General features: G+C 37.7%; 1 protein-coding gene across 3 annotated transcripts in view; it reads right to left on the bottom strand.

The window, feature by feature from the left end:
- Nucleotides 1-27730, bottom strand: part of NARS2 (asparaginyl-tRNA synthetase 2, mitochondrial) — a 145329-nt gene that overhangs the window by 6542 nt on the left and 111057 nt on the right. For 2 of the 3 annotated variants that reach the window (XM_068556203.1, XM_068556204.1), the window contains 3 exons: nt 21152-21218; nt 19559-19696; nt 1659-1756 (listed from right to left, as the gene is read on the bottom strand). In XM_068556203.1, coding sequence (XP_068412304.1) covers nt 1659-1756; nt 19559-19696; nt 21152-21218 — 303 coding nt within the window. The remainder of the gene's footprint in view (nt 1-1658; nt 1757-19558; nt 19697-21151; nt 21219-27730) is intronic. The other variant, XM_068556206.1, reaches the window with a different exon arrangement.

Here is a 27730-nt window from a genome sequence, read left to right as displayed (position 1 = left end):
TAAACACATATATCCACTTCATTAGGAAAGACAAATTTGGATATTATCAGACATTAGGTAAACATTTAATGTTATGAGGAAAGGTTTCCTGAAGGAAGGAAGCAAGCAAAGAAAACAGACCAATTAATCTTTCAACAGATGAAGTTCCTTGCCATGTGTGATTTTTATTGTGCTTTAAAAAAAAAACAGAAAATCTTCAAATTCTTTCCACCTAAGGAGTTTTACCATCACTTCAATTCCACGATTTTTCCAGGACTTCTTAACACTATAGTAATACTAAGGAGTTAATAGTCTATGGGATAAAAGAGTCCTCCCAGAACATATTTATCCCCTTTCTTCTGGACCCTAACCAAATAGAGCAGTTCAAATAACTGGGATTACAAAACCAAGTTTTAGTCAACAGATTCATAGGTTCGGATCTCGGAAAATCAACAACTTTTTAAGCATTTCTCCATTAGGAAAAGAAGGCCTTACAAATGGCTAATTTAACAAACATGTCAAACAATCATGACTTTTCCAGGTTACTATGAAACTCAGTATTATCTGGAGAGAAAGATTAAGCCTTCAACATGGGAAAGTCATTTTTTAAAACAGTCTGGCACAGTAAAAGTGGAAACCATGGAAAACAGAGGTTTATAACCTTGGTTAGTTTAGGAAGTCATTGTGGTTTGTTGGCAGACCATGCACATACAGGAGTGGTAGTTCGATTAGAAACATGATTCCCTCCTCCTCATCTCCAAAACATTTTCTGGTGTTTATGGATACATTTCCCAGGTCTCAAACAGTGAGTTAAAATACAGTTATTCAAATACCTAAATCAAAATGCTTACATAGTAGAAAACCTGAGGAAGGGAAAACTGCTTACTCTAAATGCTAGCTTAGTGGATATTTTTAGTTTCTTTCTCCCTGCATCTTTATCCTTTCCCTGGTTCAGAGCCTGTCCTTATGCCCTGTAGGAGTCTGCCAATCATAATTTAGACACACACACACACACAGAAAAGTGAAGAACAAACTTTAAGGGGGAAAATTTTCCTTTTCTATCATTAATTTTTTAAAAAAATTTATTTAATTAATTAATTTATTTGGCAGCGTTGGGTCTTCGTTGCTGCACGTGGGCTTTCCCCAGTTGCGGCGAGCAAGGGTTACTCCTTGTTGTGGTGCGCAGGCTTCTCTTTGTGGTGGCTTCTCTCGTTGAGCAGCATGGGCTCTAGGTGCGTGGGCTTCAGTAGTTGTGGCACACAGGCTGTAGAGCACAGGCTCAGTAGTTGTGTCACATGGGCTTAGCTGCTCTGTGGCATGTGGGATCTTCCCGGACCAGGGCTCGAACCTGTGTCCCCTGCATTGGCAGGCGGATTCTTAACCACTGCACCACCAGGGAAACCCCTCTATCATTAACTTTTAAAAAAGCTATTTCCATAGGGAGAGATACATACAAATAGTGGCAAAAAATCATTGTGTTTCATATAATAGTTCTAGTCTTTCAGAAAGAGAAGCTCAGAGAGGTTAAGTAACAACTTGCTCAAGGTCACACAGAATCTGAGATCCAGGTCTGTCAGGAGCTACGGCCCATGCGCTATTCTCTGTTAGTTTGCCATGACTGCCTTTGAGTGCCCCATCCCCAATTTCTGAATTCTGTTTCTTCTAGGTCTCACCAATACCTGGCCAATCGCTGCTCTAAGAAATGGTACCGTTCTTCTCTGAGGCTTCCCCCAAAGAGTTCTCCAACTCCAGGAACCAGAAGATCAACAGCAGCAACCTAAAAAGGAAAAAACTCATAAACAACATTCCGTTTTCAGAGCATTCCAACAACTGTCAGCTTCTGAAGCAAGTGGAACGTTTAACATTTTGACAACTGGCTATTTAACTGCTTACCAGAATCTTATTTATGTTACCTGTTCATGTTCCCTGTTTTAATACCAAATGTTTAATATTATCTTTAGAATACAAAATTCAGGTGGACAGTTTCCCCTCTGGCACCATTTATGCAGTATACTTAACAAAAATGTGTTGTCTGCACAAATGTGATACAAATGTTAATTATAAAAATGTGGGAAGTATTAAAAATTATGAAAATATTAAAAAACACCTATTAGCATGCAGAAGCAATTACATGTTGGCATATTTTCTTTCAGGTTTTTCTTCTTATATGCTTAACGAGTATAGCAGAGATCAAATTACATATAAAATTTACCATTCTAATTGTCTTAGCTAATATTATACAATAAATAGTTTTCCTATGTCAGTAAAAATACTTTGCATACTTAATGTTTTAACAGCTTCACAGTTTATTGTTTAGAAGTATCAGAGTTTATTTAACTGCTTTCCTTTTGTTGAACATTTAGTGGTGTGTGTGTGTGAGAGTGTGTGTGTCTTTTATAAATAATGTGGCATTGAAGTTTTTCTTTAATTTGAAGTATGTTAGGACATGTAAAATATGTTCTGATCATTAATCAAATTAAAACAAAGAGATACCACTTTGGAGTTATCAAAATGGTGAAGATAAACAACATAAACAATATGGATTAGAGAATGCATAGACCAATACTCTCGTACATCTGATACAACCTTTCTGGTGAGCAACTTGGCAAAAGATAATCAAAGCCTTAAAAATGCAATATGCTTCGACTCAGCAATAGGAGTTCTAGGAACTAGTTCTAACAAAATAATCAGAGATGCAAAAAAAAAAAAAAAAAAAAAAAGATCAACGCACAGGATGTTATTTGTATTTTCTTATTTTCTGCAATAAAGGTGTGTTACACTTTCGTAATAAAACAACAAAAATTTTTTAATAGGGGAAAATGGTAGCTTGATGTTTTAATTTGTATTTCTTCACTTACTCGTAATATTTACTTTTTTGAGAATGTTTATTTGCTGTCTATATTATTTTGTGACTTAGCAATTCTTTTTTTGGGGTGGGGGGAACAAAGGGGGACCAGGCAGACATTTTTAGGGCCAAGAATCTGAAGGCACAAAACTCAGATTTATTTTACAAATGAAAAATTAGGAACCCATAAAACACATTTAATAACACATAAAACACTTAAGCTTTAAATGTCGCATTATATTATAAACTCTTTTCTTAAACTTTGCCTTACTTTACTATTAAGCCATTCTCCTGTTTTCTGATTTCAGAATTTTTGACTGATATATAGTTTACAATTAATTAAGATTAATAAAGAATGTCATAATTTAAGAATGTGTGCCAAATGCTATATAATCCTCAGTACTATCATTAAAGAGAAAACACAAGACATGATTTTCATCAATCAGCTGAATCAAAGTGAGAGCAAATGGAAATTTACTAATGGTTTCTACTTTTACAGAATCTCCTACCACTCAATAAGCTTGTGAGGAGTAAGTGTACAAACATGCCTTTTTCACACTACCACTGCTGGTTGACTACATTTTAGTAATTCTTCTATGAACTTGGAAGACCTAAAATGAACAGGCAAGTATTTTAGAATGTGGATTTGGTGACTCCGACAGGATAGTAGGTAATGAAACACACAGCTTTGGCTAGGTAAACAACAGAGCTTTACTAATGTGAAGAGCAAATTCTCATAGGCTATACAATTAATAGAGTTGGACTCCAATCAGGACCCTGCAGTTACCCCTTCTTTTCTCAGAGAAAGCAGAAGATCAAGGGAGTTTTTATGGCCATAGAAGGACAGGTATCATTATTTACTAGTATCCTGCTTTTAGACATGGCTAAAATATGCTAGGAGCTAAGAGACACATGATGAAAAATTTGTTCTTAACGTCAATCCAGAGTTTTAAATTTAGAGTTACAGGCAATCAGGGTTGGAAGAGAACAGACAACCAAGTGGCTCTCAGGCCTTTGCTTGAAAATATTTAAGCAAATATTTAATATAATTACACTAATTGTTTACTAATATTTAATGTACTATATTAATATTAATAAACTTAACAAATATTTAATAAAAATATTTAAGGGAACCAATACCCCTGAAATACAGCATTCCATCCTTGTGTAGCTCTGTCAGAAAGGACAGGTATATTCAAAATCTATCATTTCAAAGTTTTTGAAGTAAGGGCAACTCCAAGGTACAAAGGTGTACAGAGATTGATTCCGGTACTGCAAGTACATGCAAAGCTTTAAGAGCCAGAACTAAAAAAGTCCACTGCCTCAAAAGAAAACAAAATGCTGAGGAATCAGCTATTATGGAAGAATAAGAAGTAGGTAGTCCAGCAGAGGCTGGTGGTCAGTGACGAGGAATTGAGGCAAGCCTTGATGCATCAAACAAGAGATCCATTTCTTGCTTGGTCCTGCTGCTAACACAGCTAAAACAAGCAAAAACCCTTTTGGGATCTTAGCATTTTTTGCAGGTCTAAATTATGTCAACTTTGGACCTTAGGTTTTCTTAACGCTATTTTTAGAGGAGTGTAAGACTCATATTTATCTTTCATTACAAACCTCCTTTGTATTAATATTTGATTTCCCTCTATCTCCCAACAGTTATACTCCCCTAGTTATGACAACCAAAAAAGTCTCCAGACGTTGCTGAATGTCTCCTGGGTGGGCGTAAGGGGAACAAAATAACCCCTGATTGAGAAACACTGCTTTACATCAATGAACTGGCTTTGTAAAACCTATGCTGCATGTCCATCCTGGCTTGAAACGATAAAAAAGCCTCTTTCTGAGGTATTGCTGATCTTGTGGCCGATGGGAAAAAAGAGCATGATGAGAATGTAGTAAAAGCATTTGTCCAGGAGTAATGTATGTAGGTCATGTTTGCTCCCAATTCTTTGGCCAATGTAAGCCACATGCAAGTCACGAAGCTCATGTCAGTGGGGCAGGGAAGTAAATACCCCTGCCCCCGCCTCCCGAGGGCGGAGCGGCAATCATTTATGTATAATAAAACAATTTACCAGGTAGCTTTTCCCCCCACCTACTTGGGCTCTTCCACTTCCACTTTCCCAACCAATTTCTCATTGTTAATTAGAATTCAGGTCAGAATAACAGTTCCCCTATTTCCTTCCTCTGTACTCTGGGAAAGGAACTTATCAGTAGGAAAGAACTTACCAAATAGTCTATTTTAGTTGAATAAAAAGTTTAGAAGATCAAGTCCCATATCACTACTAATTTTGTGACATGCAGAAGGAAGACATCCTCATCTATGTCCTTTCTTTGTCTGGATGGTCTGAAAATTCACACTCTCAGGCAGGAGAATTTCCTGTATGTCTTCTTGACATGGAGAGTAAAGTTGCTTCCCCTCCTAGGAGCTGTGTACCTTTTAAGTAAGGCATTCCTCTTAATGCCTCATCAATGTTCCATGACTACAGGGTACTATTTCTTTTTTGTCAAGGACAGATTTATCTCTTGGTGAAGAAAGGCCCACAAAGGCCTTCTTCTCCTCTCTTCCTACATATAACCTTCTTCTCTTTTCTGTTACTTTAGGTTTCCCTTCAACAATATCAGATCTGTTTACGTCCTGCTTTCCTTTTATAATGAGATCTTCCAATCCACTTAGAGATTCTGCACATTTTCTGAGAACCTATAGTATAGTAAAGTATTCCTCAAATATAAATAATGACATTTACATTAGTAGACACAGAGCGGCACTTTCTTCTGATATGATATAAAAAAATACTGCATTCCCTAAAGATCACTATAACAATCCCCTCAATTTCCACACTTCTTAGTTAAGGCTGAGATTCCAGATAGGATTCCTCTATCTGTGTCTCCACCTGGTAACTACTGGGCTAATTACTACAGAAACTGCCTGTTTCTCCAGGGCTCTAGGGGAGGTAAAAGGCACATACAGATATAATACAAATCATGACATAGGGGTGAACAAAGTACAAAATGTGGAGCGACTCACACAAATTTCTTAAGAAGTAATGAGAAAAACTTGGTTGTGTGTTTGCCAAGTGATGGGTGGTAAGGCAGAGTGCAAAAGGTTGAAAACAAGCAAGTTGCCCAGATCATTAGCAGGTGATTAGTTTGCTAGGATGGGCTGGCAGGTCTGTGGTTTACAGGAGTCTAAAGCTAGCTTAAAGAGCCAGGGGCTGAGCAATCCCGCCCTTGATGAGGAAGTGAGAATCCATAGGCTGCACAGGGAAATGTCCTCTTAATTCAAAGCTGACCAAATTTCACCTAAAATTTCCACTGTGTTCCTGTGCATCTTTGGGAGACTTGAAATAAATAGAAGGACTTCAGTTCTGCTGTCCTCTCACTCTCCTACACAGTTCTCAATGAAGGCTACAAATATATATATATATATATATTTTTTTTAAGGCTACAAATATTTTTACTACACCTTTTTTTTTTTCACACACACACACTGTATTTTATTTTTACAAGCGATAAATAGACTGACACCAAGCATTGTACACGGATGACCACAACAAAAGCAACAATGATTGCAATTACCAAACCTGAAACACACTCATACTATGTCATAATATTGACATTCAGTCCAGTAATCCTCCACTGTAACAGCTCCTTTACTTTGCAGTGAAAATTGATTTGTATATTCTTTGCCTCTGAGTCCTTGTGGGATTTTTTTTTTTTAATTCAGACAGAAGTCACAAAAATTATACTCATCCTCATCAGTTCACTCAGTCCCATGTAATTAAATTTTTTTTTCATCTTGATCTTTTGTTAACACTTTTTTGAGTTCATCAGTTTTTCATCAGAGTTCTGAAAATGCTTACTCATTCAGTTCAGCAGTACAGTCAGTTACCAGAAACCTGTACTTGTCAGAGTCTTTTCCATGAATTTCTTGAAGATGAAAGCCTTTTATAGGAACATATTTGCAAAAGCATCAGAGTACACCCAGAACTGTCTGTAAATGAGAAAAGACTTAAAAATGACCACAGTTAAAGATTTGATGAAAGTTCATAATAATGCAGTTGACAAGAAAATTAGTTATTTCTGAGCTATACATTTTAAAGTAATAACTAGGATTATGACTTATAACATTATACCAGAACATATAAGATTTTTAGAAATTTCATGTAATGTCTGAAACATTTATATTAACATATTTCCATACAAATACAAATATAAGATTTTTAGAAATTTCATGTAATGTCTGAAACATTTATATTAACATATTTCCACACAAATAACCCAATGAAAGTTTAGTATTAGTTGTTTTGTTTGTTTTTTTATACTGCAGGTTCTTATTAGGCATCAATTTTATACACATCAGTATATACATGTCAATCCCAATCGCCCAATTCAGCACACCACCATCCCCACCCCACCGCAATTTTCCCCCCTTGGTGTCCATATGTCCATTCTCTACATCTGTGTCTCAACTTCTGCCCTGCAAACCGGCTCATCTGTACCATTTTTCTAGGTTCCACATACATGCATTAATATACGATATTTGTTTTTCTCTTTCTGACTTACTTCACTCTGTATGACAGTCTCTAGATCCATCCACTTCTCAACAAATGACTCAATTTCGTTCCTTTTTATGGCTGAGTAATATTCCATTGTATATATGTACCACCACTTCTTTATCCATTCGTCTGTTGATGGGCATTTAGGTTGCTTCCATGACCTGGCTATTGTAAATAGTGCTGCAATGAACATTCGGGTGCATGTGTCTTTTTGAATTATGGTTTTCTCTGGGTATATGCTCAGTAGTGGGATTGCTGGGTCATATGGTAATTCTATTTTTAGTTTTTTAAGGAACCTCCATATTGTTCTCCATAGTGGCTGTATCAATTTAGATTCCCACCAACAGTGCAAGAGGGTTCCCTTTTCTCCACACCCTCTCCAGCATTTGTTGTTTGTAGATTTTCTGATGATGCCCATTCTAACAGGAGTGAGGTGATACCTCATTGTAGTTTTGATTTGCATTTCTCTAATAATTAGTGATGTTGAGCATCTTTTCATGTGCTTCGTGGCCGTCTGTATGTCTTCTTTGGAGAAATGTCTATTTAGGTCTTCTGCCCATTTTTGGATTGGGGTGTTTGTTTCTTTAATATTGAGCTGAATGAGCTGTTTATATATTTTGGAGATTAATCCTTTGTCCGTTGATTCGTTTGCAAATATTTTCTCCCATTCTGAGGGTTGTCTTTTCATCTTGTTTATGGTTTCCTTTGCTGTGCAAAAGCTTTTAAGTTTCATTAGGTCCCATTTGTTTATTTTTGTTTTTATTTCCATTACTCTAGGAGGTGGATCAAAAAAGATCTTGCTGTGATTTATGTCAAAGAGTGTTCTTCCTATGTTTTCCTCTAAGAGTTCTATAGTGTCCAGTCTTATATTTAGGTCTCTAATCCATTTTGAGTTTATTTTTGTGTATGGTGTTAGGGAGTATTCTAATTTCATTCTTTTACATGTAGCTGTCCAGTTTTCCCAGCACCACTTATTGAAGAGACTGTCTTTTCTCCATTGTATATCTTTGCCTCCTTTGTCATAGATTAGTTGACCATAGGTGCGTGGGTTTATCTCTGGGCTTTCTATCTTGTTCCATTGATCTATGTTTCTGTTTTTGTGCCAGTACCATATTGTCTTGATTACTGTAGCTTTGTAGTATAGTCTGAAGTCAGGGAGTCTGATTCCTCCAGCTCCATTTTTTTCCCTCAAGACTGCTTTGGCTATTCGGGGTCTTTTGTGACTCCATACAAATTTTAAGATGATTTGTTCTAGCTCCGTAAAAAATGCCATTGGTAATTTGATAGGGATTGCATTGAATCTGTATATTGCTTTGGGTAGTATACTCATTTTCACAATGTTGATTCTTCCAATCCAAGAACATGGTATATCTCTCCATCTGCTGGTATCATCTTTAATTTCTTTCATCAGTGTCTTATACTTTTCTGCATACAGGTCTTTTGTCTCCCTAGGTAGGTTTATTCCTAGGTATTTTATTCTTTTTGTTGCAATGGTAAATGGGAGTGTTTCCATAATTTCTCTTTCAGATTTTTCATCATTAGTGTATAGGAATGCAAGAGATTTCTGTGCATTCATTTTGTATCCTGCAACTTTACCATATTCATTAATTAGCTCTAGCAGTTTTCTGGTGGCAGTTTTAGGATTCTCTATGTATAGTATCATGTCATCCGCAAACAGTGACAGTTTTACTTCTTCTTTTCCAATTTGTATTCCTTTTATTTCTTTTTCTTCTCTGATTGCCATGGCTAGGACTTCCAGAACTATGTTGAATAACAGTGGTGAGAGTGGACATCCTTGTCTCGTTCCTGATCTTAGAGGAAATGCTTTCAGTTTTTCACCATTGAGAATGATGTTTGCTGTGGGTTTGTCATATATGGCCTTTATTATGTTGAGGTAGGTTCCCTCTATGCCCACTTTCTGGAGAGTTTTTATCATAAAGGGGTGTTGAATTTTGTCAAAAGCTTTTTCTGCATCTATTGAGATGATCATATGGTTTTTATTCTTCAATTTGTTAATATGGTGTATCACATTGATTGATTTGAGTATATTGAAGAATCCTTGCATCCCTGGGATAAATCCCACTTGATCATGGTGTATGATCCTTTTAATGTGTTGTTGGATTCTGTTTGCTAGTATTTTGTTGAGGATTTTTGCATCTATATTCATCAGTGATACTGGTCTGTAATTTTCTTTTTTTGTAGTGTCTTTGTCTGGTTTTGGTATCAGGGTGATGGTGGCCTCATAGAATGAGTTTGGGAGTGTTCCTTCCTCTGCAATTTTTTGGAAGAGTTTGAGAAGGATAGGTGTTAGCTCTTCTCTAAATGTTTGATAGAATTCACCTGTGAAGCCATCTGGTCCTGGACTTTCGTTTGTTGGAAGATTTTTAATCACAGTTTCAATTTCATTACTTGTGATTGGCCTGTTCATATTTTCTGTTTCTTCCTGGTTCAGTCTTGGAAGGTTATACCTTTCTAAAAATTTGTCCATTTCTTCCAGGTTGTCCATTTTATTGGCATAAAGTTGCTTGTAGTAGTCTCTTAGGATGCTTTGTATTTCTGCAGTGTCTGTTGTAACTTCTCCTTTTTCATTTCTGATTTTATTGATTTGAGTCCTCTCCCTCTTTTTCTTGATGAGTCTGGCTAATGGCTTATCAATTTTGTTTATCTTCTCAAAGAACCAACTTTTAGTTTTATTGATCTTTGCTATTGTTTTGTTTCTATTTCATTTATTTCTGCTCTGATCTTTATGATTTCTTTCCTTCTGCTAACTTTGGGTTTTGTTTGTTCTTCTTTCTCTAGTTTCTTTAGGTGTAAGGTTAGATTGTTTACTTGAGATATTTCTTGTTTCTTGAGATAGGCTTGTATAGCTATAAACTTCCCTCTTAGAACTGCTTTTGCTGCATCCCATAGGTTTTGGGTCGTCGTGTTTTCATTGTCATTTGTCTCTAGGTATTATTTGATTTCCTCTCTGATTTCTTCAGTGATCTCTTGGTTATTTAGTAACGTATTGTTTAGCCTCCATGTGTTTGTCTTTTTCACGTTTTTTTCCCTGTAATTCATTTCTAATCTCATAGCGTTGTGGTCAGAAAAGATGCTTGATATGATTTCAATTTTCTTAAATTTACTGAGGCTTGATTTGTGACCCAAGATGTGATCTATCCTGGAGAATGTTCCATGCGCACTTGAGAAGAACGTGTAATCTGCTGTTTTTGGATGGAACGTCCTATATATATCAATTAAATCTAACTGGTCTATTGTGTCATTTAAAGCTTCTGTTTCCTTATTCATTTTCATTTTGGATGATCTGTCCATTGGTGTAAGTGAGGTGTTAAAGTCCCCCACTAGTATTGTGTTACTGTCGATTTCCTCTTTTACAGCTGTTAGCAGTTGCCTTATGTATTGAGGTGCTCCTATGTTGGGTGCATATATATTTATAATTGTTATATCTTCTTCTTGGATTGATCCCTTGATCATTATGTAGTGTCCTTCCTTGTCTCTTGTAATAGTCTTTATTTTAAAGTCTATTTTGTCTGATATGAGAATTGCTACTCCAGCTTTCTTTTGATTTCCATTTGCATGGAATATCTTTTTCCATCCCCTCACTTTCAGTCTGTATGTGTTCCTAGGTCTAAAGTGGGTCTCTTGTAGACAGCATATATATGGGTCTTGTTTTTGTATCCATTCAGCCAGTCTATGTCTTTTGGTTGGGGCATTTAATCCATTCACGTTTAAGGTAATTATCGATATGTATGTTCCTATGACCATTTTCTTAATTGTTTTGGGTTTGTTTTTGTAGGTCCTTTTCTTCTCTTGTGTTTCCCACTTAGAGAAGTTCCTTTAGCATTTGTTGTAGAGCTGGTTTGGTGGTGCTGAATTCTCGTAGCTTTTGCTTGTCTGTAAAAGCTTTTGATTTCTCCATCAAATCTAAATGAGATCCTTGCCGGGTAGAGTAATCTTGGTTGTAGGTTCTTCCTTTTCATCACTTTAAGTATATCATGCCACTCCCTTCTGGCTTGTAGAGTTTCTGCTGAGAAATCAGCTGTTAACCTTATGGGAGTTCCCTTGTATGTTATTTGTCGTTTTTCTCTTGCTGCTTTCAATAATTTTTCTTTGTCTTTAATTTTTGCCACTTTGATTACTATGTGTCTCGGCGTGTTTCTCCTTGGGTTTATCCTGTATGGGACTCTCTGCGCTTCCTGGACTTGGGTGGCTATTTCCTTTTCCATGTTAGGGAAGTTTTCGACTATAATCTCTTCAAATATTTTCTCTGGTCCTTTCTCTCTCTCTTCTCCTTCTGGGACCCCTATAATGCGAATGTTGTTGCGTTTAATGTTGTCCCAGAGGTCTCTTAGGCTGTCTTCATTTCTTTTCATTCTTTTTTCTTTAGTCTGTTCCGCAGCAGTGAATTCCACCATTTTGTCTTCCAGGTCACTTATCCGTTCTTCTGCCTCAGTTGTTCTGCTATTGATTCATTCTAGTGTAGTTTTCATTTCAGTTATTGTATTGGTCATCTCTGTTTGTTTGTTCTTTAATTCTTCTAGGTCTTTGTTAATCGTTTCTTGCATCTTCTCAATCTTTGCCTCCATTCTTATTCCGAGGTCCTGGATCATCTTCACTATCATTATTCTGAATTCTTTTTCTGGAAGGTTGCCTATCTCCACTTCATTTAGTTGTTTTTCTGGGGTTTTTTCTTGTTCCTTCATCTGGTACATAGCCCTCTGCCTTTTCATCTTGTCTATCTTTCTGTAACTGTGGTTTTTGGTCCACAGGCTGCAGGATTGTAGTTTTTCTTGCTTCTGCTGTCTGCCCTCTGGTGGTTGAGGCTATCTAAGAGGCTTGATGGGAGGCTCTGGTGGTGGGTAGAGCTGACTGTTGCTCTGGTGGGCGGAGCTCAGTAAAACTTTAATCCACTTGACTCTTGATGCGTGGGGCTGGGTTCCCTCCCTGTTGGTTGTTTTGCCTGAGGCAACCCAACACTGGAGCCTACCTGGGCTCTTTGGTGGGGTTAATGGCAGACTCTGGGAGGGCTTTCGCCAAGGAGCACTTCCCAGAACCTCTGCTGCCAGAGTCCTTTTCCCCACAGTGAAACAGAGCCACCCCCCGCCTCTGCAGGAGACCCCCCAACACCAGCAGGTAGGTCTGATTCAGTCTCCTATGGGGTCACTGCTCCTTCCCCTGGGTCCCGATGAGCACACTACTTTGTGTGTGCCCTCCAAGAGTGGGGTCTCAGTTTCCCCCAGTCCTGTCGAAGTCCTGCAATCAATTCCCACTAGGCTTCAAAGTCTGATTCTCTAGGAATTCCTCCTCCCGTTGCCGGACCCCCACGTTGGGAAGCCTGACGTGGGGCTCAGAACCTTCACTCCAGTGGGTGGACTTCTGTGGTATAAGTGTTTGCCAGTCTGTGAGTCACCCACCCAGCAGTTATGGGATTAGATTTTACTCTGATTGCGCCCCTCCTACCATCTCACTGTGGCTTCTCCTCTGTCCTTGGACGTGGGGTATCCTCCTTGGTGAAGTCCAGGGTCTTCCTGTCAATGATTGTCCAGCAGCCAGTTGTGATTCTGGTGCTCTCGCAAGAGGGAGTGAGAGCACGTCCTTCTACTCCGCCATCTTGGTTAATGCTCAATCAAACTGTCTTACTACACCTTTTGCTAACTTCTTTAGTCTTAAGACTTATTCCACTTTGGGCACATCTTCTAGGCCAGAATGCTGTCTGGCACATCTTCCTCCACTGTGTATGAGTTTTGATTTTGCTTAAGTCACACAGCTACAGCAGCATGCTGCCTAGAAATAGTGTGTGTTGGTATTTAAGCTGAACAGCCCTGGTCTCTATTTATGACACTCCCTTTTGACTCCTACTCTTTGATTCCAATCAGTGTACTGAAAAGAAAACTCAGCCCTTGAATTAAAAAATGAACAGGCTAGATAGGAACAAGGCCTTTAATATATAACCTCTTCTATGCTAACTTCAAAGAGAGGGGAAAAAAGTTTAATGTCCCATCTTCTGCTACCTCTCTTCCTACCTATTTTAAAATATTGATGAAAACCAGAAACCGAATACTTTCCTATTCAGTTTCTCACAGGTGCTACCACCAATGGAGCAATATTATGTACCATTATCAAAGGAAGAAGACTGTTCCACAAATCACAGGAAATAAATTTGTGGTTTAAGCCTCTATGAGCTTTTGCTCTAACTGTTGATACAGATAGTATCTGGCCCCTAAAAACAATGAGGTGCAGCTAGGAAAGAGAGCCTTCCAGATGTGACAGTGTGAAGATGCAGATGGCCTACATGTAGCAAGGAATGAAAATGGCCTTTGGATAGTAAAATGGCTAGTCTGGGAGCATTTTAGATGGACTGAAATGCATACTTTCTACTTCAACATAAATTCCCAGGATAGTCATTAGTCCTAGATATGGGCAAAATTGGAAACTCCCTTCATCACTATTTCTGTTGGTTTGAGGCTCAAGTTATTTTGATGCAGGTCGGTTAATTAGCCCCAAGCTCAGGGAAATTCATTAGATAACCCTTGGTTGAGTACTCTTCCTTCCAAATTGACTTCGCAATATGTACTTTACTGAGTGCCCACTAATGTTTTAATTTTTATGATTTACTAAGTAATACTGATAAAATTTTAAAAATTAGAACATTACCCAGTGATCTCGGCATCCTATCAGGGACTGTTGGGCAGTCACTTTTCCTAATCACACATGGCTTCTCTGTGAAGCCAATACCCTAACTGAATATTTGCCACCTGCCTTAGGAGGACTTATGCAGGACCCAAATTCAGGGGCATATGGCATTTTGCATGTTTGCTTAGATTCATTTTATTTAGGCCCATGATCTGTCCCCTTCAAATGATCAAATATGTTTGGTAACTTACAAGTTATTCTTATATATCCAAATGAGCAAAGGCTTAGGCTACCTGAGATCAGAGAATTTTAGAGCTGGTTAGTACACTGTAGGTCATTTAATCCAATTCTCTGATTTTATGGAAGGAGAAATTGAGGCTCAGAGATTGGAGAAACTTGCCTAAGGCCATAAAAATAACTAGTAAGAGAGGTGGCTTTCAAACCTGGCACTAGTAACTTCTTAGTCCAGTGTACTTTTCACTATTACATACTGCATACCATTATTAATATTATTATTTTTTGGAGGGGGTGAGGGAAAGAAAGAAAGAAAAAGAAACTATAGCTGTAAAACTATACCATATTACTATTCATTACCTCTGGCCAAATGTTACAAGCATAGGTTACACATTCCCCTATACTTCTCTCTTGATTTCCTAAAGAAGGCAACTCTGAAACACACCTGTTTTAATTTTTTTAGATTGAATTGCACCCTTTGCAGAAACCCTGCAACCCTACTCATAACCTGTTATTGCACCCCTACTAAAAGAAACACAGAATTTAGTTAGCTGACCCAAAGCCTGTTCATTCACCACTGGAAAAAATAAAGTAGGGATGGAAGCAGACACTTTATATTAATATAGGTGGGTTGAAAAGAAATCTAGGTTGCTAATGAATCAATGTTGTATATAGTTTAAGTAAGTTATATTTTAATAATTTAGCTCTCAGAAGCTATAAGCTATAGCACCGCATAAATTACAAAAGTACACTAAAGTTTATTATAATGCCTTCAGGTTTCAGGCTGTGAGACCACATTATTAGAGAGACTTGGGACTTCCCTGGTGGTGCAGTGGTTAAGAATCCATCTGCCAATGCAGGGAACACGGGTTCGAGCCCTGGTCCAGGAAGATCCCACATGCCGTGGAGCAACTAAGCCCATGCGCCACAACTACTGAGCCTGCGCTCTAGAGCCCGTGAGCCACAACTACTGAGCCCGTGTGCCATAACGACTGAAGCCTGTGCGCCTAGAGCCTGTGCTCCACAACAAGAGAAGCCACCGCAATGAGAAGCCCACGCACCACAACGAAGAGTAGCCCCCGCTCGCCGCAACTAGAGGAAGCCCGCGCGCAGCAACGAAGGCTCAACACAGCCAAAAATAAATAAATAAATAAAATAAATAAATTTAAAAAAAAATAGGGAGACTTGTCATAATGAAGGCCTCCCGGTACTTCTGAAGGTACCATCTGTGACTGCGGTCTAGGAGAGAACTGCCTTTTAAGGAATCTTACGTAATGGCACGTTATGATGTGGCATCCCCCACCCCAACACACACACACTTTAATGTTACTGGGCTTTAACACAATAAAGATTTATAAAATTTAGAAGGAAAGGGGACTTCACACTTATTGACTACCTACCACCCCAAACACTAGGCTGTGTACTTTTCATATATTATTAACTGTGGGTTAATTCAATCCCCATAATCCTGGAAAATATTATCACCTCATTTTTACAGATGGGAAAATAAGACTCAAAGAAATTAGGTGGTTTATCTAAGATCACATAGTTTATAACACAAAGACCTGAGACCTGAAACCAAGAGTGCCTGATTCTAAAGCCCCTGGACTTTCCTATATGCCATGTTGCCATCACTCAAAAAAATTTGAGTAAAAGCTGCTCTTTAGCTTCCCAGGAACTTCCTTAGTAAATCACGTCACTTTCTCACTACTTCTCCACTATGTGTCTAAAACTGTGTTGGGCTCGATTCATCCACTCACCTACACATCACCAAATAGATATCAGGTGCCTGCTATGTCCCAGGCATTATGCTAGGCACTAGGATACACTGATAAGTGAAAAAAAGGTCCTCAAGACTATTCGGGGTCTTTTCTGTTTCCATACAAATTGTGAAATTTTTTATTCTAGTTCTGTGAAAAATGCCATTGGTAGTTTGATAGGGACTGCAATGAATCTGTAGACTGCTTTGGGTATTATAGTCATTTTCACAATGTTGATTCTTCTAATCCAAGAACATGGTATATCTTTCCATCTGTTTGCATCATCTTTAATTTCTTTCATCAGTGCCTTATAGTTTTCTGCGTACAGGTCTTTTGTCTCCTTAGGTAGGTTTATTCCTAGGGATTTTATTCTTTTTGTTGCAGTGGTAAATGGGAGTGTTTCCTTAACTTCTCTTTCAGATTTTTCCATCATTAGTGTATAGGAATACAAGAGACTTCTGTGCATTAATTTTGTATCCTGCTACTTTACCAAATTCATTGATTAGCTCTAGTAGTTTTCTGGTAGAGTCTTTAGGATTCTCTATGTATAGTATCATGTCATCTGCAAACAGTGACAGCTTTATTTCTCCTTTTCCGATTTGGATTCCTTTTATTTCTTTTCTTCTCTGATTGCTGTGGCTAACACTTCCAAAACTATGTTGAATAATAGTGGTGAGAGTGGGCAACCTTGTCTTGTTCCTGATCTTAGTGGAAATGGTTTCAGTTTTTCACCACTGAGGACGATGTTTGTTGTGAGTTTGTCATATATGGCCTTTATTATGTTGAGGTAAGTTCCCTCTATGCCTACTTTCTGGAGGGTTTTTATCATACATGGGTGTTGAATTTTGTCAAAAGCTTTCTCTGCATCTATTGAGATGATCATATGGTTTTTCTCCTTCAATCTGTTAATATGATGTATCACATTGATTGATTTGCATATATTGAAGAATCCTTGCATTCCTGGGATAAACCCCACTTGATCATGGTGTATGATTCTTTTAATGTGCTGTTGGATTCTGTTTGCTAGTATTTTGTTGAGGATTTTTGCATCTATGTTCATCAGTGATATTGGCCTGTAGTTTTCTTTCTTTGTGACATCTTTGTCTGGTTTTGGTATCAGGGTGATGGTGGCCTCGTAGAATGAGTTTGGGAGTGTTCCTCCCTCTGCTATATTGTGGAAGAGTTTGAGAAGGATAGGTGTTAGCTCTTCTCTAAATGTTTGATAGAATTCGCCTGTGAAGCCATCTGGTCCTGGGCTTTTGTTTGTTGGAAGATTTTTAATCACAGTCTCAATTTCAGTGCTTGTGATTGGTCTGTTTATATTTTCTATTTCTTCCTGGTTCAGCCTCGGAAGGTTGTGTGTTTCTAAGAATTTGTCCATTTCTTCCAGGTTGTCCATTTTATTGGCATAGAGTTGCTTGTAGTAATCTCTCATGATCCTTTGTATTTCTGCAGTGTCAGTGGTTACTTCTCCTTTTTCATTTCTAATTCTATTGATTTGAGTCTTCTCCCTTTTTCTCTTGATGAGTCTGGCTAATGGGTTATCAATTTTGTTTATCTTCTCAAAGAACCAGCTTTTAGTTTTATTGATCTTTGCTATCGTTTCCTTCATTTCTTTTTCATTTATTTCTGATCTGATCTTTATGATTTCTTTCCTTCTGCTAACTTTGGGGTTTTTTTGTTCTTCTTTCTCTAATTGCTTTAGGTGCAAGGTTAGGTTGTTTATTTGAGATGTTTCCTGTTTCTTAAGGTAGGATTGTATTGCTATAAACTTCCCTCTTAGAACTGCTTTAAGCAGAGTATTTTTAAGGAGTGCAAAACTGAATGACTGAAAGGTGTTCTACTTCGGGAAGTTATGAGAGGAATACATGGTGTGTGAGTGCTGGGGAAGGGAGGTGAAGTGGGATAGGGTGGAGTGATAAAAAAGCCAAGAGATACAGACACAGGCCTCTATTTTGTGATGTAGGCTCAATGCTGAATTATCTAAGATTGGATAATCTACGCCCTAGTCACTCTCATTTTTTTGCTGCTAACCTGTGGGCCTATTCATTTCTCATAATCGATTATACCAGAGGGTTGGTAGGGAAAAGAGGAAGTAAGAATCATAAATCAATTGTGTTGCTCATTGGTTTTGGATAATGCTGGTGTGAAAGGTGGGGATGTGTAGAATCGGTGGCTAAAATGTAATTTTATATCTGTGATTTTGAGGCAGAGTGATAGAGTGGAAGAGAACACAGACTTCAGAGCCAGAGGGAATCAGGTTCTAATATGAACTCTGTCACTTACCAGCCATGTAGCCTTGGGAAATTAATTGGTCTCTTTGCACCCCAGTTTTCTACATGTAAAATGGGAGAAACAATGAGTTTCTTGTCAAGGCTGTTTTGCAACTTAGAGATGAGATGAGAGTGTTTACCTCATACTAACTGGCGGCTAATATTGTTGTTGTTGTTGTTGTTGTTGTTTTTTGGCCGTGCCGTGTGCCATGTGGGATCTTAGTTTCCTGACCTGGGGTTGAACCCGTGCTCCCTGCAGTGGAAGCGTGGAGTCTAAACCACTGGACCACCAGGGAAGTCCCCTAATATTGTTTTGGTAACACTGTAATCTGAGAGAAGACAGGAAATACATTCAAAGAGATAACCTTATATACTAAGACGAGGTCATTTAATTTACTGGTAGGTCCTGATCTACATTTTCCTACTGGTGTTTATCTAGAGGCAAGTGAAAAGTACAAGATGGCAAAGTTTAGGTTTGTGAACTTTTTTGAGATAAACATATTTGTCTCAGACTTTTACAATTAATGATATTAATTATATAACTATTCAATACATATTTAAAGAGTCAAATATATTCTTATTTTATATTACTGCCAATTTTGTGAAGGAGAGAAGAGACAAAAAAGGAAAAAGGAAACAAGAAGAATAAAAATCAACTGTAGTTGAGGGGTAAAGAAAGAACAGAGGACAAGAAAGGCTAAAGAGAGCAGACAGACAGACAGACAGAGACAAGACAGGTAGAGAGAGAAGAGATGGTTGGAAGAGGACTGACCAAGTGGAGAATCCGCCCAGACCTCTTCAATCCCTCCATAACCTTCCCCTCACTACTTCTATTTGATAGCCAAAGTACTCTAGGCTGCTTGATGTTCCAAGCTAGCTCTTCCCTTGCCCGATCATGCCACTACTATTATCTCTTGCCCAACATCTCCCCCCCACTGCAGTCTCCTAATCAGTATTTGATAGGAGACCGGGCACATTGCTATACAGCGCTCTAGGACTCTCAGTAATCTAAAAAAACAAAACAAAACACACTTCCATTTGTATCTGCTTAACTGAGAAGGACACCCTACGATAGAAATGAGGGAGTATGCTTATAGAACATTGGGATCTTCTTTGGGAACACATTTTTAGAGGTGCCTTTGAGAAATGTTATCATTTTAAGAGATATAAAGAGTGAATGATATAATTTAAGAAAATATACCAAAGGATAAATGAAATTAAATCAAGGGAAAAACCGCAGACTCTGAGGTGGCTAACCCCAATTTATTTAATGTCTTTTCTTACTGTGTGCTGAGGGCTGTCTTCATTATCCCTCATGTAGAAGGGCTTGAGTGCTAATGGATAATTAATGACAAAGACTGGTATGTCACCACAATGCTTCACCAGGTACTTTTCATGTTCAGTGTGTAGATCAGCACCCCACTGTAATGAGAAAAAAGAAATTACCAAAGGAGAAGACAGAGCTGAAATATACAATGCAGGACCTAAAAATAACCTGTATCAGTGCCAAGGGCTTCTTCTCCCTGAGGATCAGGGATGTGTGGAGCTGTCTGCTGACGTTACACAGATAAATAAACTAGAGAGAGATGTGTTAACAAGAGCATCCAAAGGCCTGGAATGATGAAAGCTGAAACTAGTAAACACTATGCTTTCTGTGCCCCATCTCAGGGAGCAGCATTTAGCAGATAAATAGCATCTGTAGGAAAACACAGTATACTTTCCATGGTGTATAAAAGCTGATTCAGAATCATAATTTTTATTAATATTGCCAAGAGCTTCTTCTACAGTTACTGTCCCTAAGTTTCAGGAAATTAAATGACGAAAGATAATATTCCTAATATTGAGTCTATCTCTGGCTAGATGGCTTCTCCCAGTGACTTTTTTCTTTTTTTGATAAAAGAGTCAACTAATATATCAGATGCTCTTTGATGAATATTTAATAACACTGTTCATCTATTTATTCAGCAAATACTAATGTGCCTATTAAACCCCAAATACCATGCTAGGTACTGGAAACTGGTAAGAAAAACAAAATCCCTGAGTTCATGAAGCTTCCAGGATGGGAGACAAACATTAAACAAAAAATTATACAAAGAAGTCAGTTGATTATAAATATAACAAGCACAGGGCACTCGTAACTTAAAGAGAGCATCTGCCTTAACTGGGAATGGAGCTGGTGTAAGGAATAGTTTGAAGACAAAGTATTACATTCTTAACATTATCTTACTATTCCCACTTGTCTGGCAATATCTTATAGGAAAGAAGCACTGGCATAGGAACGAGGAGACTTGCTTCTAACATTATGTGCATGTCTACTGATAAATCATGTGGCTTTTCCAGACCTATATCCTTACCCATAAAATAAAGGAGTTCTGGGAAAAAACAAAAACACACAAAACTCAGTGTTTTTCAAAGTGGATCACAAATCAGAAGCCTCTATAAAGTTCAAAGGAAAGAGAAACCTGTTTAATGTGTTGCCTAAACTTACTTGATCGCATAACCTCTTCTGTCTGTCAACTGTTAACACCATTCAGAATATACTTCGGGAAACACTGAACTAGTTGATTTCTATACTGATATTCTATGATTACCATTCTTTCTAAGGAATTTCATCTTCCTAAACTTGGGAAACTTCTTTATAACCCTTTTGTCACTGCTATTCCAAATGATATGATTCTACTTCAAAATTATTTTTCATTCTAAATATTTCAACGAGGTTAGGCAAACATCAAAAAAAAAGCCAATGTACAGATATGCAAATACTACACACAGCTAGTAAGAGAAATAAGGTTATTTTAAAGGATTCTTAATGAAATCAGATAAATATGAGAAACATATTTTCATACATACATACATATATATATATATAAATACTACCTCTGGAGTGAAGGTGAAGTTCTGGGATGCCTGCTTTAAGATCTCCACTGCCTCAGTATAAGAAATGCTGGAGAGAAACAGGGTAAAAGCAGAGAAAGGTTAATACAATGGGCTGCTGTTAACTAGTGCATCTGAAAACTGTGAAAGGCCTGTTCTCATACAGTCTTTGAGATCATATATGAGTCTCAAATGATTGTAAAAATGATTATTGAGTAATCAGGAATTAAGGTTGACCTATGAGAGTCTGATCAGCATGAAGAGAAATGGCCATTCAATAATCCCACTCCTGATCCACTTGCAGTGTACACAGAGAAGCTAGTCACTTAAGCAAATAAAGATTTTCTCTGAATTCATGTTATGCTAATGCCCTAAAAGGTGTGAAATACTGAGGCTAAAAGAGCAAAACTCTCTCCCTAAAGATGTCATTCATTCATCCAACATATACTGAGCACTTACTATGTGCTAGGTATCATTCTAGGCACTGGAGATACAGTAAATAAAAACAAAGCCCCTGCTTTTATGGAGTCGCTATCCGTGTGTGTGTGTGTGTGTGTGTGTGTGTGTGTGTGTGTGTACATGCACAACGGGGGTAAGAAACATAAACAAATAAACAGAAATAAGCCAGGGAGCTATTGGTGCTATGAAGAAAAACAAGGCAAGATAAAAAGACAGAGGGTAATAAGGTTAACAGCTGATCTTTCAGCAGAAACTCGGCAAGCCAGAAGGGAGTGGCAGGATATACTTAAAGTGATGAAGGAGAAAAACCTACAACCAAGGTTACTCTACCCAGCAAGGATCTCATTCAGATTTGATGGAGAAATTAAAACCTTTACAGACAAGCAAAAGCTGAGAGAGTTCAGCACCACCAAACCAGCTTTACAACAAATGCTAAAGGAACTTCTCTAGGCAAGAAACACAAGAGAAGGAAAACACCTACAATAACAAACCCAAAACATGTAAGAAAATGGGAATAGGAACATACATATCAATAATTACCTTAAATGTAAATGGATTAAATGCTCCCACCAAAAGACACAGACTGGCTGAATGGATACAAAAACAAGACCCATATATATGCTGTCTACAAGAGACCCACTTCAGGCCTAGAGACACATACAGACTGAAAGTGAGGGGATGGAAAAAGATATTCCATGCAGATGGAAATCAAACGAAAGCTGGAGTAGCAATTCTCATATCAGACAAAATAGACTTTAAAATAAAGACTATTACAAGAGACAAGGAAGGACACTATATAATGATCAAGGGATTGATCCAAGAGGAAGGTATAACAATTGTAAATATTTATGCACCCAACATAGGAGCACCTCAATACATAAGGCAAATACTAACAGCCATAAAAGGGGAAATCGACAGTAACATAATCATAGTAGGGGACTTTAACATCCCACTTTCACCAATGGACAGATCATCCAAAATGAAAATAAATAAGGAAACACAAGCTTTAAATGATACATTAAACAAGATGGACTTAATTGATATTTATAGGACATTCCACCCAAAAAGAACAGAATACACATTTTTCTCAAGTGCTCATGGAACACTCTCCACGATAGATCACATCTTGGGTCACAAATCAAGCCTTGGTAAATTTAAGAAAATTGAAATCGTATCAAGTATCTTTTCCGACTACAACGCTATGAGACTAGATATCAATTACAGGAAAAGATCTGTAAAAAATACAAACACATGGAGGCTACACAATACACTACTTAATAACGAAGTGATCACTGAAGAAATCAAAGGGGAAATCAAAAAATACCTAGAAACAAATGACAATGGAGACACGACGACCCAAAACCTACGGGATGCAGCAAAAGCAGTTCTAAGAGGGAAGTTTATAGCAATACAAGCCTACCTCAAGAAACAGGAAACATCTCGAATAAACAACCTAACCTTGCACCTAAAGCAATTAGAGAAAGAAGAACAAAAAAAACCCCAAAGCTAGCAGAAGGAAAGAAATCATAAAGATCAGATCAGAAATAAATGAAAAAGGGCTTCCCTGGTGGCACAGTGGTTAAGAATCCACCTGCTAATGCAGGGGACATGGGTTCGAGCCCTGGTCTGGGAAGATCCCACATAAATAAATAAATAAAATAAATAACTAAAAAAAAAAAGAAATAAATGAAAAAGAAATGAAGGAAACAATAGCAAAAATCCATGAAACTAAAAGCTGGTTCTTCGAGAAGATAAACAAAATTGATAAACCATTAGCCAGACTCATCAAGAGAAAAAGGGAGAAGACTCAAATCAATAGAATTAGAAATGAAAAAGGAGAAGTAACCACTGACACTGCAGAAATACAAAGGATCATGAGAGATTACTACAAGCAACTCTATGCCAATAAAATGGACAACCTGGAAGAAATGGACAGATTCTTAGAAATGCACAACCTACCGAGACTGAACCAGGAAGAAATAGAAAATATGAACAGACCAATCACAAGCACTGAAATTGAAACTGTGATTAAAAATCTTCCAACAAACAAAAGCCCAGGACCAGATGGCTTCACAGGCGAATTCTATCAAACATTTAGAGAAGAGCTAACACCTATCCTTCTCAAACTCTTCCAAAATATTGCAGAGGGAGGAACACTCCCCAACTCATTCTACGAGGCCACCATCACCCTGATACCAAAACCAGACAAAGATGTCACAAAGAAAGAAAACTACAGGCCAGTATCACTGATGAACATAGATGCAAAAATCCTCAACAAAATACTAGCAAACAGAATCCAACAGCACATTAAAAGGATTATACACCATGATCAAGTGGGGTTTATTCCAGGAATGCAAGGATTCTCCAATATACGCAAATCAATCAACGTGATACATCATATTAACAAATTGAAGGAGAAAAACCATATGATCATCTCAATAGATGCAGAGAAAGCTTTTGACAAAATTCAACACCTATGTATGATAAAAGCCCTGCAGAAAGTAGGCATAGAGGGAACCTTCCTCAACATAATAAAGGCCATATATGACAAACCCACAGCCAACATTGTCCTCAATGGTGAAAAACTGAAACCATTTCCACTAAGATCAGGAACAAGACAAGGTTGCCCACTCTCACCACTATTATTCAACATAGTTTTGGAAGTGTTAGCCATAGCAATCAGAGAAGAAAAAGAAATAAAAGGAATCCAAATCGGAAAAGAAGAAGTAAAGCTGTCACTGTTTGCAGAGGACAATGATACTACACATAGAGAATCCTAAAACTGCCACCAGAAAACTACTAGAGCTAATCAATGAATTTGGTAAAGTAGCAGGATACAAAATTAATGCACAGAAATCTCTTGCATTCCTATATACTAATGATGAAAAATCTGAAAGTGAAATTAAGAAAACACTCCCGTTTACCATTGCAACAAAAAGAATAAAATATCTAGGAATAAACCTACCTAAGGAGACAAAAGACCTGTATGCAGAAAATTATAGGACACTGATGAAAGAAATTAAAGATGATACAAATAGATGGAGAGATATACCATGTTCCTGGATGGGAAGAATCAACATTGTGAAAATTACTCTACTACCCAAAGCAATCTACAGATTCAATGCAATCCCTATCAAACTACCACTGGCATTTTTCACAGAACTAGAACAAAAAATTTCACAATTTGTATGGAGACACAAAAGACCCCGAATAGCCAAAGCAATCTTGAGAACGAAAAATGGAGCTGGAGGAATCAGGTTCCCTGACTTCAGACTATATTACAAAGCTACAGTAATCAAGACAGTGTGGTACTGGCACAAACACAGAAATATAGATTAATGGAACAGGATAGAAAGCCCAGAGATAAACCCACGCACATATGGTCACCTTATCTTTGATAAAGGAGGCAAGCATATACAGTGGAGAAAAGACAGCCTCTTCAATAAGTGGTGCTGGGAAAACTGGACAGCTACATGTAAAAGTATGAAATTAGAACACTCCCTGACACCATACACAAAAATAAACTCAAAATGGATTAAAGACCTAAGTGTAAAGCCAGACACTATCAAACTCTTAGAGGAAAACATAGGCAGAACACTCTATGACATAAATCACAGCAAGATCCTTTTTGACCCAGCTCCTAGAGAAATGGAAATAAAAACACAAATAAACAAATGGGACCTAATGAAACTTAAAAGCTTTTTGCACAGCAAAGGAAACCATAAACAAGACCAAAAGACAACCCTCAGAACGGGAGAAAATATTTGCAAATGAAGCAACTGACAAAGGATTAATCTCCAAGATTTACAAGCAGCTCATGCAGCTCAATAACAAAAAAACAAACAACCCAATCCAAAAATGGGCAGAAGACCTAAATAGACATTTCTCCAAAGAAGATATACAGATGGCCAACAGACACATGAAAGAATGCTCAACATCCTTAATCATTAGAGAAATGCAAATCAAAACTACAATGAGGTATCATCTCACACCGGTCAGAATGGCCATCATCAAAAAATCTACAAACAATAAATGCTGGAGAGGGTGTGGAGAAAAGGGAACCCTCTTGCACTGTTGGTGGGAATGTACATTGATACAGCCACTATGGAGAACAGTATGGAGGTTCCTTAAAAAACTAAAAATAGAACTACCATACGACCCAGCAATCCCACTACTGGGCATATACCCTGAGAAAACCAGAATTCAAAGAGTCATGTACCAAAATGTTCATTGCAGCTCTATTTACAATAGCCAGGACACGGAAGCAACCTAAGTGTCCATCATCGGATGAATGGATAAAGAAGATGTGGCACATATATACAATGGAATATTACTCAGCCATAAAAAGAAATGAAATGGAGGTATTTGTAATGAGGTGGATGGAGTTAGAGTCTGTCATACAGAGTGAAGTTAAGTCAGAAAGAGAAAAACAAATACAGTATGCTAACACATATATATGGAATCTAAGGAAAAAAAAATGTCATGAAGAACCTAGTGGCAAGATGGGAATAAAGACACAGACCTACTAAAGAATGGACTTGAGGATATGGGGAAGGGGAGGGGTGAGATGTGACAGGGTGAGAGAGTGTCATGGACATATATACACTACCAAATGTAAAATAGATAGCTAGTGGGAAGCAGCCGCATAGCACAGGGAGATCAGCTCGGTGCTTTGTGACCGCCTGGGGGGGTGGGATGGGGAGGGTGGGAGGGAGGGAGATGCGGGAGGGAGGAGATATGGGAACGTGTGTATATGTGTAGCTGATTCACGTTGTTATAAAGCAGAAAATAACACACCACTGTGAAGCAATTATACTTCAATAAAGATGTTTAAAAAAAAAAAAAAAAGACAGAGGGTATTTGGGGGTGCTGTTTTAGATAAGATGGTCAAGAAAGGCCTTACTGAATTGGTGATATTTGAACAGAAACCTGCCTGAAGTCAGGAAATGAGCCATATAAATACCTAAGGGAAAGTATTCCAGGTAAAAGGAACAGTGAGTACAAAAGCCTGAAGTGAGGAACAGTTTGGCTCATTCAAGGAACAAAAAATTCAGTGTGACTGGAGCATATTGAACAAGGAGAAGAATGCCAGGAAATCAGATTGGAAAGGTAGTCAGAGGTCAGATCCTATGAACTCTTTCAGGCCATCGTAAGGCTTTTGTAATATATTCTAGTATTGTACGACTGTTTAGGAAAAATATCATTTTTGGTTACCTCAGTAAGAAACCATCATGCCTAAAGCAAGCCAAACCAAGAATTTGTTTTAATAGTTTGGATAGGTGATATATGCACATAGTTTAAAAAAAAAAACTCAAGGTGAATAAAAGAGTATACATCTTTCTTCCATCCCTGTCCCATAGATACCTAGTTCCTCTCCTCACACACAATTACTGTTATTGGTTTCTTGTGTATCCTTCGAGGGTTTTATGCATCTATAAGCAAATATTAATACTCAATCTCCCCTTTTTTACAGATGGCAGCCATAGCATACATATCATACACACTCTTTTACACCTTTTCTTACTCAATAATATACGTTGCAGATCTTTACATACCAGTATATGAAGAACTTCTTCACTTTTTGAGCTATTACATAACATTCCACTTTGTGGATGTATCCTAATTAGTTTAACCAGTCATCTATTGATGGATATTTCAGCTGTTTCCAATCTTTTGCTATTATAAATCATGACTACATATACCTAATTTATGCTCATACTGATTTTGCACATGGGAAAAATGGAATTGTTGGATTCAAGAGTATTTGCATTTGCAGTTTTCATAATTTTGAAAGACACTGCCAAAGATATCGTTCCCCTTTTACAGGGTTATTCCAATTTATGCCCACCAATAGTATATGAAAATGTCAGTTTCTCTATGTTCTCTGCAACAGTATTCTGCATGATTAAAAGCAAAAATCTACAAACTTTCTGAAGGACTCTGAGTTAAAAAATAACCTAAGAAACTTATTCTCTGAAGCAAAAATGAAGTTCACATCTATAATAATTAACTGGAAAGAGTTGTGTCAGAGAGTACAAATAAAGCCCCCAAAGCTATGTTTTGAGTGATAGGTTTTTTAGAAGATGGAAATTCTATTCAAACTAAAATCTAGTATTAAATAAC

This window comes from Eschrichtius robustus, chromosome 11 (assembly GCF_028021215.1).
Source record: "Eschrichtius robustus isolate mEscRob2 chromosome 11, mEscRob2.pri, whole genome shotgun sequence".
NCBI lineage: Eukaryota > Metazoa > Chordata > Mammalia > Artiodactyla > Eschrichtiidae > Eschrichtius > Eschrichtius robustus.
Note: the sequence above shows the minus strand (reverse complement) of the source record. Positions and strands in the feature narration are given on the sequence as shown.